General features: G+C 49.7%; 1 protein-coding gene across 1 annotated transcript in view; it reads left to right on the forward strand.

Annotated features, from left to right (window-relative positions):
* The window catches only part of KIF26B (kinesin family member 26B), a 411,062-nt gene that overhangs the window by 156,388 nt on the left and 241,483 nt on the right, over nt 1-13,191 (forward strand). The window contains exon 3 of the mRNA XM_032317413.1: nt 4,455-4,991. Within this exon, the coding sequence (XP_032173304.1) occupies nt 4,455-4,991 (537 nt within the window). The remainder of the gene's footprint in view (nt 1-4,454; nt 4,992-13,191) is intronic.

A 13,191-nucleotide genomic window follows, 5' to 3' on the forward strand; every position in this document is an offset into this window, starting at 1 on the left:
ATCCTTAGATTTTAGATATTTAAATTCTCCTTTCTGCCCCTGGCTAATTAGGATGTGGTCAGATTATCTTGCTGTTTCTCCTTCTGAAATTACCAAGGTGTGGGCAAAAAAATAGAACCACTTCTTTGGGGGGCATGTGAGTCTAAATATTTGAATATTGAGCTAGGTAGGAATGAGAGTGTGTGTTTTCTTGGTTCAGACGCCGCTGAGGTCTCCTATCTGCGGGTTTGCAAACGTTCCATTTTGCTGTTTCCCTTCAAAAAAAAAAGGATCATTAACATGGGCACCTGCCTTTGGGGACAGACCCGCTGTGAAGAGCACAGATTCTTGAGAAAGAAAGAACACTGATGAGGAATGTGTCGGGAGGGGAGGAGGGGGGCGGGAGCACAACCTCTCGCTGGAAAGATTCTGAGGAGTGTGAAGGTAAAATCCATTGATCTTCTGGGAAGCTGCCTGCAGTTCTCAGAGTCCTACCCGCCATCCTGGGCCTCCTGGGACAGCGTTTACAGAGGAAGAAAGTTCTAAGAACAAAGTGGAAAGAAACTACCTTTGAAGTACAGCTTAAATCTGGACAAGCTTGTCACGAGGGGCCTCTGGAAAAAGAAACCAGGAGCAAACAAGAACGGGAATTTGTATGACACATGTTAGACACTGACTCCAGCCCTCACCTCCCTCCCAGACCCAGAGGCTTCGGAGGAACACCGTCAAAGTACGCTTCTGGCTAAAATTACATGGAAAAAACCCACACCCCTGTCCTCGAAAGTGGCGTTAGCATTTATGGTGGAGCAGAGGATGAAATGAGGCAGAAAGCGATGAGGATCCTTAGCACATGGTCTGCTTGGGTAGTAATTCCTGCATCCTTGCTCTGGGTCCACGGTTGGTCTGTGCTCTCGGGAGCAGCCCCGACTCCTGTGCCGAAAGCCAGCACTGCGCCCCACCCCGCTCTTGGACAATAAGCGTGCCATGTGCTTCCCGGGGGGTCCAGCTCTGCTGCCCCAGGGTGTCCTGCCGATCTGGGCTACTCCTTTATGTAGGTTTCCCTTGTTTTTCTGCTGATGAGCTGGCCCGATGGTAAAACAAACAAAACCCCAAAATCTTTGCGTATAAACATTACTTTTCTGGCAACTTAGGAAAAACAGTGAGAGATTGTGTATTGAGTTAAGAGAAGGAAGATATAGTCTAATAGTTGAAGGGAGAGTCAGGTCAAAGGAGGGCATCCGGATCATGGTGGACACACACGAGGCTTTTGAACCAGGTAGAACAATACGGTTGGAAAAATCTAATTAAACATTGGGTCTGGAAGAATTGTCTAATAGGCGAGTAGCTCACTTAGACAAAAGAAACGAGAGGTGGGCCCAGGCCAACTTTGTTACTTGGCTGTTTCTGCCTTGCTTGAGTTATTTTCATTCAGTGATTTATTTCACAAATACTTTTCCAGCCCTACCTTGGGGGGGTGTGAATTAAAGATGGAAAGGAAGATTATTTCCTCTCAAGGAGCTGACGGCGGTCTAGTAGAGAGAGTCCTACAAACAGAAACCACAGACGTGAGGTCTAGAGGGTAAGTATAGGAAAGCAGATACCACTAGAGCTGCCTTTTAGTAAAATATTTTTTTGGGGGGGCAGTTTCAAGGTCAAGGTTAGAATCGGGGAGACCACAGTGATGTGAGAAGTGCTAACAGCTTTATTATGGCAGGAGGCATGGAGTGGAAGGACAGGCACAGGCTTTTAGAAGGTACCATCGGCCTTCTAGATTTCCAGCTTGGACGCCAGAAGGGATAAGGGTACTATTTAAACTTTGATGGTAACTGTTGGGATACAAATAGGTTTAGGGGCAAATAAAATTAATTTTGATTTGTCAGTGTGAAGAGTATTTCTCTGGGAGACGTTTTCCAGGAAGGCATGAGATATAAGGCTCAGAATTCTGGAGAAAGCCCAGCGAGGACAGGGAGAGAGAATTCATAGTCACTGGGGTATCGATTGCTCTTGAAGGCCATGGGCTCGGATGCCATTTCCTGGGGAAGAGAGAGTTTGTTGTAATTTCTTAGAACAGTCTGTTAGAAGATGGAGGTGCTTAGGGGTTGTGGCGGGATGATCCTTTCCCCAAAATGCCCTTGGAAAAGTAAAGGAGCCATAAAGTGGTCAGAAAATCATCTTACTGGATTTTCTGTGTTCCTTTCCAGCAGTCACAGATGGGGGGCAGAGGCAGGTCTGAACATGACCTTCACTTTCCCCTAACCCTCCTTCTAAACATGACCAGGATCCTCGGTGTTTTCTTGAATTCATGGGGGATGTGGAGGGCAAATAATTTCTGTTATTTCTGAGAGGGAGAATGTTTTGGGTGCAGAACCCTTAAACTTAAAAGTCCATGTTGAAAATGGCGTAGAATGTGGGAATAAGTAATTGACCTTTGAAACAGCTAAAGGCTGAAATACGGTGTCGTCGTTAAAAATCACATTTTCAAATGACATTTATCTATAAGGGAAAATTCTCGTTATGTAGTATTATATGAAAACAGAAGAGACATGGGGGCATCTGGGGGGCTCAGTCAGCTGAGCATCTGCCTTCCGCTTGGGTCATGATCTTGGGGTCCTGGGATCGAGCCCCACATTGGATTCCCTGCTCAGCGGGGAGCTTGCTTCTCCCTCTCCCTGTGCCCCTTGGCCTGCCTGTGCTCTCTCTCTCTCTTTGTCTCTCAAATAAGTAAATACAGTCTTTTAAAAACAAAAAGAAAAAGCAGGAAACTCTAACTTGGCATATGAAGGCTCAAATAAATTTCTTTTGAATAAATGAACATTTCCTAGATTGACAAGGTGAAAACTTTATGTGCAAAAAAATACGAGTCCAGGGATGAATATGACGCTTCATGAGCTAATAGTCGAGAAGTCTGGGTGTCGTTCAAGCTTTTAACCCTTCTGGAGCTCAGTTTCCTTATCTGAAAACAGAAGTGACGGTCGGCTCGAACGTGGTCCGCGAGGGGCCCGTTTGGATGCCACACGCTTTGAGTTGCACTGTGACTCTGGGCAAAGCAGCTGTCAGCGAGAAGGACACCACAAGACAGGTCTCATACGGTTCGCATCACTTGCTCAACCAGACTTGATCAACCTTGACCTCCTATTATTTCCCATCATTTTATCCGGCTGTCTTTTGAGTTTCTGTCCCGCAAGCCACTCCTTGCTGCTGCTGTGTGAAGAGACCTCTTGATTTATTAATCAATTAATCAGGGCACACTGAGGAGCTCTTCAGGGTAGTTAAACAGGCAAAACAAAATGCTGCGGCCCGTAATCAAGACGGATCCTAATTGCGAACAGCCCTCCCACTGTGGATCTTCCAGCCAACCCCGGCCACCCCATAAACGCTGACAGTAGGTTTCAGAAGAGCAGGTATCCTTCTAATGCCCTAGAGGAAAACAAGCCTAGAGATGAGTCTCATCCATTATTTGCCTCTCAGAAGTTTGATCAGGCCCCCAAGGTGGCATACGGCTCTGTCCCTATAATACACAGAACTACTCTCTTGTTCCAATTTCTCTACAACCAGGGTCACAGAGCTGGAAGGACCTCACAAGGAGAGGCCATGGCCTTGTGTGACGGGTGATGGTCTCAGTGAGGCTACGTAGCTTGTCCCAAGGTCACACAGCTAATTAGTAGCAGAGCTGGAACTAGAATATCCGAATATTCTGGTAACCAGTTGATCCTCCTAGGGTATGTTTCTCTGCAAAGGTTCAGTTTCTGATTTCTCTTTGATGAGGGTTTCTGAACTAATGAATTTGAATCGTCGTTGTAGATGAAGTTTATGGGGAACGGTATCTTGGACTGATTGCCAAGGAGACAATTTTCTTTGAGTCGGTCCGGGTATCGGACTCCATGTATCTAAGCTTGCCATGAGCAAATGGTAATCAGTGAATCTTCAGGCTTGCGAGGCTGCAGGGTCTCTGGTCCAGAATCTGTTCCGTTTGGTTTTCTTCCAGTGGCACTTAGCACACAGTACTAATGAGGCCAAGACTTTCTTAGAATAGAATCTCCATCAATCTCCAGTTCCATGGGTCACAGGGAACCAGGGACCCCATGCTTTGGTCCAGAACAACTGCACTGCCCCCTCACACCTGCACAAACATTTGTGTCTTCTTAGTGAACACCTTGGGGAGGGACAGGTACTGCTGTAATTCCTTAGCGGACGCAAGAAGAATCCAGTATGTTCTTATTTGACCATCCTGGTGAGGAGGAGGCTTAGAGATCGTTTTTAAAAGTTTTTCCTTAATGTCTGCACATCATGATCTTATATCCGTCACCTGTGTTTGTCCACCAGAGGCTGTCCTGGCAGTCTGGCTGCTCGTTTCTGTTGGCTGTCTACCAGACAGTCCCACTCTGACTTCATCTAGGGCCTCGCTCTTGTGTGAATTGCGCTTCCCGGCCTTGAGTGATAGGTTCTCCTGTTTTTTTCTCTTGTGTGTTCTCTAGGACCCTGCTTTCTCGGCTGTGATTCACGACAAGCTCCAAGTCCCCAACACCATCCGGAAGGCTTGGAATGACAAGGACAATCGCTGTGACGTTTGTGCTACGCACCTGAACCAGTTGAAGCAGGAGGCCATCCAGATGGTGCTGACCTTGGAGCAGGCAGCGGGCAGCGAGCATTATGATGGCTCCCCTGGCTCGCCCCCGCCTCTCTCCAATATCCCCACCCTGGTGGGACCCCGGCACGTGGGTGGGCTCCAGCAGCCCAGAGAGTGGGCCTTTGTGCCTGCCCCCTATGCCTCCTCCAACTACACAGCCTTTGTCAACAACAGGCATAGCAGCAAACCCAACAGCCTTGGGGTCAGCAATGGGGCCGAGAAGAAGAGTGGGTCCCCAACCCACCAGGCCAAGGTCAGCCTCCAGATGGCCACCAGTCCCAGCAATGGAAACATCCTCAACTCAGTGGCCATTCAGGCTCACCAGTACCTGGACGGCACCTGGTCCCTGTCGAGGACCAATGGGGTCACCCTGTACCCATACCAGGTAAGTGGCCTCTGAACAAATTAGAGTAAGTTGGGTTGGAGTCAAAACAGAGACATGGCAGCACTTCCTGCCTTTGCCCTTTTCCTTCTGGGAACTTCCCAACTCAGAGCCTAATGTCCCCAGGCGACCTCACTGGACATAGCTAAATAAAGAGAAAATATCTGAGGGACCAGTGATCCCTCTAGCTCTCTGCTTCAACTGTCTGGACCTTCCAGAAGAGGTGTGGACTCCCTTCCTAACCTCTTTCGCTTTGATGGACCAGAACCCTTTTCTCTTTGCAACTCACTTGAAATACGGTTGGGATGACATTACCAAAAGTGTCTTCCCATTTTCTTATTATCTCTTTGCAGTTATTGAAATGAGCACAAAGTCCCAAGTTTCCCTAAAGAAATGAGAGCAGGTCCTAAATCTGCCAAGGATTAAAAAAAAAAATTGTCTTGATTTCTCTTGGGTGAGTTTTCTGTTGGATAAGGGTTGGGTTTACCATATGTGTCTGTGTCTCCTGCACTGGGTATGTGGGAAGCCGCGGAAAGCGTTGAGAGTTGCTGTGGCATGGAGAGGTGGCCATGGTCATGGACTGTGCTAGTCAGGGAGGCTAGCTGGGGTGGAACAGATGATCTCAGGGTATTTCTTACACATGTTCCTGCTGTGCTGGGTGTTTGCTGCATGATCTTCTACTCCTCTCTGTGTCACCATTTTCCAGAGGCCTCAGAGTCTGCCACCAGTTATTGCACAAGAGGCCAAGAAACGAGGGAAGCAGAGAGATTGTGGAGAATCTCACGGGGGCGACATGGGAGTGGAGAGGGGAGCCCAGCCTGGCAGGGGCACAGGGCACTTCCAGCTGGAGTCCAGGGGTTTGGCCTCCCTTTCCCACTGGGGAGGCTGGGAAAGCCAGTCTGTCCGTGTGTCCGGGACAGAAGGGAAGCAAGCTGAGCAAACACGACATGGTTTTTGTTACAAGCGGCAACGATACGGGGAAACATAAAGGTAGGTAAATGCGGCTGATGATCCAACTCCTGGTGACTTTTCTAGAGCATAGTTGGCTACTCTTGATCTGTGAAGCAATGTGGGCAGCCTGGATCGGTGTCTTGAGAAGTTAGCATTCTTGGGTTGCCCACGTTCATTACCGGGTGGGTGCCTTGGAGTTTACGAAATGCAGCGTACACGTCATTTTCGTAACCTCACAGTAGGACCGTGAGTGGGAAGGACAGATGTAGCATCTTCCTTTTGTGGACAGGGAAATGGAGGTACCTGCGGCCCTGTAGTCGGTAAGAGAGCCAGCACCAGCTTGCCCCTGCTTGGGGAGCGGTTTCCCTCCCTCGGCCGCTCCCGACTTTACCACCATATCCCAGAACAGTCTTCGATCAACCTCCTCCCCAGAACTGGCTCCTTTTCAGGCGTGGCATACCAAAGAAAACCACTCCTATCCTGACCTCCAGGGGCCTACCTGCCCCTTTCCTTTTGGCTGGAATGTTCTGGGCGGTGGCATAAATCTGGCGATGGGCCAACAGCACCCCGACAGGGCTTCCCAGTCCAATGCTGGAACATAACTGTCCCGGACCTGAATTCCCTTGCCCCCTTCCATTGCTGAATCACATGCCTTCTCTGCTTAAGATTTTAAATACTTTATTTTGGAAACTACAAAAAGTCAGAAGGTTACTGTAAAATCACAAACAAAATATACAAAAAAGTCCAAGTAAGACTTTAAAAGTCAACCACACCCAGAAATAGACTCTCTAACAGTGGGTGCCTGTCCTCCTACTATTTTAAGGGAGCACCATTTATGAAATGGCAATGTTGTTTAATTCTGTCATCTGCTTTCCGCTTAATACACTGGGTGCATTTTCCCGTGCCATTAAATAGTTTCCTAAAATATGACCCTTAATGGTAGCATAATACGCCCTTATATAAATACGATCCATTATCTGAGCATGGCCCGATTTATACAACCAAGCGCCAATTACTAGCGTTTAGGTTTTCGCTGCTATAAATAAAACGCTCCCGGACGCATTCTTCTGCCCAGGTCGTGTTTTCCACACCTCCCGGGCTGTGCTAGCCACGTACTCGTGTTACTCAGACAACTCATGTTTCACCTCCCCGGGGCCCCGGGGCCCTTGAAACATAGATCCGGTGTTAGCTGGAAGACCCAGCCAGCACCCGGCACGAATGAGCAGGGACAGAGGGACTGGATGCTGGCGACCTCGTGTGAAAGGGTCGGAGTGCTGGGGAGGTTAGGATGGGTGGGGCGGCGGGAGCGGGGCCCATGAAGCTGCCGTCTACACGCAGGTTCGAGGATTATGGGTGCATTTCTGTCATCTGTGCTCTGATTCTTTCTGCTTCTCTCTTCCCTCCGCCTCTGATGAGACAGAATCTCTGGGACAGTAACAAAGGTGTATTAGCCTCTAATCAAGCCCGGGCGCTCTGCGGGCTGTTGGTGGGGCTCCTGCCTTGGGTCCTGGGGCCCTCAGGGGATGAGGCAGGTGAACCGCTCGGTATGTGCCAGGGAGGTGAAGGCAGGGGTGCATCCCAGCTTGCTCTGAGAGCGCACGGAAGGGCTTGCGGTCCAGCCCGCGGCCAAGGGCGGGTTGCTGTGGTCTAGAGGTGATTCCCACGAGCCACCCATTTGAGATTTTCCCGGGTACGTTGGATGGCTCCCCTCCAACTCCAGGACAGACTGATTCATGCCTTTCCCCCGGGTTGATAAAGGGATCTAAGGGAATCCATCTGGGATAAAGCCGTTCGGTGCCTGGCTGCAAATCAGCGTCCCGGTGTCGTGACTGTGTCATCCCGATGCCCTGGGCGGGGTGACCCGGGTCTGGCCAGACTGAACGTCTCCTGCTGTGGACATCTCCCTGCAGGAAATACCCTTCAGCTCACAGTCTAGCTAGCTCAGCAGAGACGGTTGACTGCCCTGAAAGCTGACCTCACTTTTCCTGCCCACCCGCACTCCCACTCCCCTCCCCACGGAGCGGAGAGCCCTCTGGACTGGTGCCAGAGCCGTTCTCTGAGCAGAGAAGCATCTAGGCTTTGTTGCCGCTGACAGTTCTGCTCCACACCCACGGACCCGGGGCCTGCGGAAATGAGGGAGAGGAGGAGGCTGAGGAGGACGCTGACCGTCTGCCATTTCAGTGCAGGGAGGATGACAGAGACGGGGACAGGCTTCCCAACAGCGACGGGGAATCCTTCACATGGGTCCGACAGAGGTCCCTCAAACTCCCTCCAGCCCCCGGTAACCCACAGTCTTCAAGAAGCAAGCTTCAATTTCCTGGAGAGACTTTCTTCGATGAGCTTGTAGACAGTTAACAGTCTATATATTTAATAGGGGAAGCAGAAAATATTCTAGAACCTTCCATGGACCACCTGGGTTTTAATTTTAAAAAGACATGACTTTATAACTTCATGTTTTTGAACGGCAGCTGCTTTTGCCTGATTTCTCTTCATTTTGGGAAATAAGTGCAGGAAAGACTGTATCCTCATCACGCTCGGAAACAAAAGAATGTTTGGATTCCAGTCCAGAATCACAGAGTCCAGCAGAACGGTCACCGTCTTTGGCATCACGGTGGGAATCTGGAGCCCCTTTCACCAAGGGATCAAGTCCGTGGCTCCAACACTCATTGAACTTCAGCTTAGTAACTTAACATCTTAATTTATTTCCTTACCTATGGAACCCCTACCCTGTTAGGTGGTTGGATAGCAGAGTTAAGAATAGGAAAATATTTTATGAACCCTAGGGCAGGGATACCAGCATCAGTGATCTAGTCAAATCCCCTCATTCGCCAGAAGAGAAGCCTGCCGATGAGAGATAACACGTTCTTTGTTCAGAGTTTCCGGAATCTTGGTTGGATCCCTTTGGCTAGATTACAGACTCACGGAGAACACGAATGCTTTTTGTTCTTATGTCCCTCGCAGCAACTAACACATGCAAAAATGGCTGCTCCTTAAAGAAAATGTTGCTCTCGGGGGAACAGTAATGGAGCTTCTCGTGATCAGCCCTAGGTTCAGGAAAACATTCCAGGCAAAAGACCCCAAGATTTTTGGTGGAAACCAACCGGTTAATTGACATCAAGCAGATCTTTAACCTGAAATATCTTAATGATATTTAGTAAATTCTCGGATGCTGTGCAAAGAATCCAGGGGGCATTTGATGTCACACTCAATGTAGGTGCATTCGAAGAGACAGAAGAATTTTATTTCAAGACACTCCGATAAAGAGGACATGCCAAGAAAATTTTAAGGTGATCTTAGATTAATACATGAGTCGTAAATCCATAACAGATTATTAATGTGATGAAGTATTTGCCATGCATTCCTTGAGTCAAAGGAATATGTCTTTGGTAAAAATTATCCTGCTTTCTCAAAAAGCATCCATTGGAATTGATGTCAGACAATGGTAGACTGAGCTCTGGCTGAAGTCATGTGGGATTACCTCTATTATAGCTCTAGAAATTGATAATGCCTTGTAAGCACAGGCGTTATTGGAATCTACATTTTAGGTCATGGGCAAGAGGAGTGCAAAGTGACACCAGCCTAGAAGGGAGTCAAGGTCTGCTGAGCCTAAGACCTCTACAATACTCTTTGCCAGAAGCCTTGGGAGGATGTGGGGCTGGTCTGTCTGCTTGCTTGCTTGCTTTCTCTCTTTCTCCCTTCCTCCCTTCCTGTTCTTTTCTTTTCTTTCTTTTTTATTTGAGAGAGAGTGTGGGCAGGGGGAGCAGCAGGCAGAGGCAGAGGGAAAAGCAGACTCCCCGCTGAGCAGGGAGCCTGACTTGGGGCTCGATCCCAGAACCCCAAGATCATGACCTGAGCTGCATGCAGATGCTTATCAGACTGAGGCACCCAGGCATCCTGGTGTTTTTACAGAGGACTTCCCTGTGCCTCTGCAAGAGGAAAGCAAGTTTCTGCTCGCTAGGACCCTAGGACTCAGAGGCTTTCCTTCTGAAGCGTTCATGGAAACCAGGAGCCCATGTTCTCGCGTAGCTGAGCCTGGGGGCGGAGGTGGACTGGTGCTCCTTCCTGCTGAACCTCTTCCTGCAGGCCAGTGGGGTGCAGCTCTGTAGCCAGTCGGGAGCAGAGGATTCTCATTCATGTTCTTTACCCGCCCTGAACTACGCACAGCGCCCTGCTCGGGCTCACCCTGCTGTCCACTAGCTGCCCATTTCTTGCTCCTTCTGCCCAGCGAGGGCAATAGCGTGAGATGTCACCCTTTGGCAAATTCTGACATCAGAACGATTTTTTTAAAAACATGCTAGGTTTTTGCTTCCGCCTGTTTATAGATGGTCAGAGCGGTATTACTTATCTTTATGCTTTCTGACAAACGACACACAAAAAAGGAAGCTGTTTGTATATTCAGTCGTGGACAGAGAGTTTCTGAAGGCCGTGAGCTCAGGGTGGCATTCTGAGAAGGTCGTCCTGTCTCCTGGATGTGGGCAGGGGTGTGGTCTGAAGCAAACACCCAGAAGGTCAGCAGGAAATTTCCAAAACTGCTCTCTTACTTGGTGACATACGCGGGATGTGTCCTCCCCCCGCCCCCCCAAGATGTTCACATCCTAATACCTAGAAAAACAAGTTTGTGGATATATTCCCTTACATAGGAAGGGGGGTTTGGCAGATATGATGACATTAAGGATTTGGGGGGAGATCGCTCTGGATTATCGGGGTGGGTCCAATGTTACGGCAAAGGTCCTTGTAAGGAGGAGGCAGGACGATCAGAGCCAGAGCGGTTTAGGGACAGAAGAGACAGCTTCGATGAACCACCAGTCCCTGAGCCACAGCCCAGACCAAGTGAATCAGAAGATGTGGGGACGGCACCCAGGCCTGGGTTTGAGCTGCCGGGGGTCAAGAACCCCAGCTATAAAGAACAGTTCAGGGGCGCCTGGGTGGCTCAGTGGGTTAAGCCTCTGCCTTTGGCTCAGGTCATGATCTCAGGGTCCTGGGATCAAATCCCTGCATCGGGCTCTCTGCTTGGCAGGGAGCCTGCTTCCTCCTCTCTCTCTCTCTCTCTGCCTGCCTCTCTGCCTGCTTGGTCTCTCTCTGTCAAATAAATAAATAAAATCTTAAAAAAAAAAAAAAAGAATAGTTCATGGACAGTGGGAATGGTGACCGTGGTAGGTGACAGATGATAGATTAGAGACCAATAGTGTATCAGTTTCCTAAAGCTGCCATCAGAAACTACCACAAATGAGGCAGCTTCAAACAACGGAAACCGTATTCTGTCATGGTTTGGGAGGCTTGAAGTCCCAGATCAAGGTGGGGTTGTATTCCCTCCAAAGATTCCAGGGAGGAGCCCTCCCTTGTTTCTTCCAGTGTCCAGGTGGCTGCAGGAGTCCTTTGGTTTGTGGCTGCGTTGCTCTAGTCTCTGCCTTCCCCCCCCCCCGACTTCTCCTCTGGGGTCTCTCTTTTATTATAAGGACCCCAGTCATTGGATTAAGGGCCCACCCTAATTTAGTACAGCCTCCTCTCAATCCTTAACTAATTGCATGTACCAAGACCCAGTTCCACATAAAGGCAGAGATCATGAGTTCTGAGTGGACTTGGGGGGGGCCACTGTGCAGCCACTACAGACAAGTGACAGATGGATAGAAGGATGGCTGAGCGGAGGACCCAGGGCTTGGGGGTCTGGGCTGCCATGTCCCTTTCAAGCTGAGTCGCTGGGGGAAGAAGAACAGGTGCCCGGGGTTACAGGGTCAGCAGCAAGGGAGCCCTGTTCAGGTCCTTTGTCCTTCATTTGGAGAGTAAAAAAGGTGCAGATACAAAGGGTAAAGCAAAAAGAGGCAGGAGCTCCTGGCTCAGTCGGTTGACCATCCAGCTCTTGGTTTCAGCTCAGGTCATGATCCCAGGGTCTTGGGATCGAGTCCCACATGGGGCTCCGAGTTGAGCATGGAACTTGCTGGAGATTCTCCCTCTCTTCTTCTCCATCTGCCCTTCTCCCCGCTCGCTCTAAATAAATCTGTAAGTAAATAAATAAAATCTTTTACAAAAAGAACAGCCAAGAGAGGCAGTGAGGAGTCGTGCCCGTAGACCCCCTCGCGAGCTGGCGAAGAGACCGTTCACGGAGACCAGCTCGAGTGACCAATTTCCGGATGCAGGCTTGTGGGAATCACCGCTTCTTCGGGGCTTATGAAACTCTCCGAGTCCATTTGCGCTGTCCCAACCCCAGGTGTGATTTTGAACAGCACTTCCGGGGGCGCTGCCGGGGTGGGGGGGTCAGTGTCCGTCGGGGACCTCCTCTGACCCTGCCGGAGGGCTTCCAGGCCTTTTGCTCAGACCCAGCTGGTGGTTTGGGTTCAACTGGTAGCATGATCTGTATTTTTCTTTTTTCTAGAAGTATTTCTAGGCCCCAGAAGGAGGCTAGAAATAGTGGGTAAGGTCCTGTGCCCCGAAAAAAAGTATTTTTTAGTTACACCTCCCATTCTCCAGGGGGTGGGGGAGGTGAGAAGGGGCGGACGTGGGGACGATTGTCTCCGGGCCTCCGGGACTGCCTTTCCTCTTCCTCCAGCTCTCCCTGGGCTGCGTTGGGGCGGAGGGCGGAGCTGAGAACTGTGGTCAGAGAGAAGATTCCCTGGGACCCTGGATTTTCACAGTTACCTGTTTTTTAAATAGCTTCCCACATCCACCCTCATCAGAGCCAGTGTCCCCAGCCCTGGTTCCTCGGGCTACGTATTTGCATTCTTTATGGAGTCAAGGAAAAGGGCTCCAACACCCATCGGCCACAGGGAACTGGTCAAGGGAGTAAGGGCAGGCACTACCTTTTCTTTTCTTGTTTTAATGACAAAGTCATTAGAGTTTTTGGGAAAAGTCTGAGGTTGATACTTATCAATGATTTTATCCAAGTCTCAAACAATGAGGCACTAGCGTTGGGTCACGCTAGATTTGCTGCTCATGCTCCAGAAATAAAAGCCCAACGTCCTTGCTGACTGTGTGGGGTGACCTCTATGCAGCAGGCTTCCTGGCTGTCCTGTGTCTGGGTTTTCTCCTCGGCCAAGCCCTCGGGTGCACAGCTGAGATGGACACGATATGAGAGGATGGGCTGTGTCTGACGCATGGGGACCCTCAGTTCCTTCAGCCAGCTCAGGTTCAAGACTCAAGACTGAATGGAATCAGGGTCTGCTCTTCCATTATGAGAACCAGATGAGGAAACAAGACCCAATGGATACCAAACACATGAATGACGTGGCACTCACCGACTCAGACAACATCAGCCGTC

Source organism: Mustela erminea, chromosome 17 (genome assembly GCF_009829155.1).
Source record: "Mustela erminea isolate mMusErm1 chromosome 17, mMusErm1.Pri, whole genome shotgun sequence".
Taxonomy (NCBI): domain Eukaryota; kingdom Metazoa; phylum Chordata; class Mammalia; order Carnivora; family Mustelidae; genus Mustela; species Mustela erminea.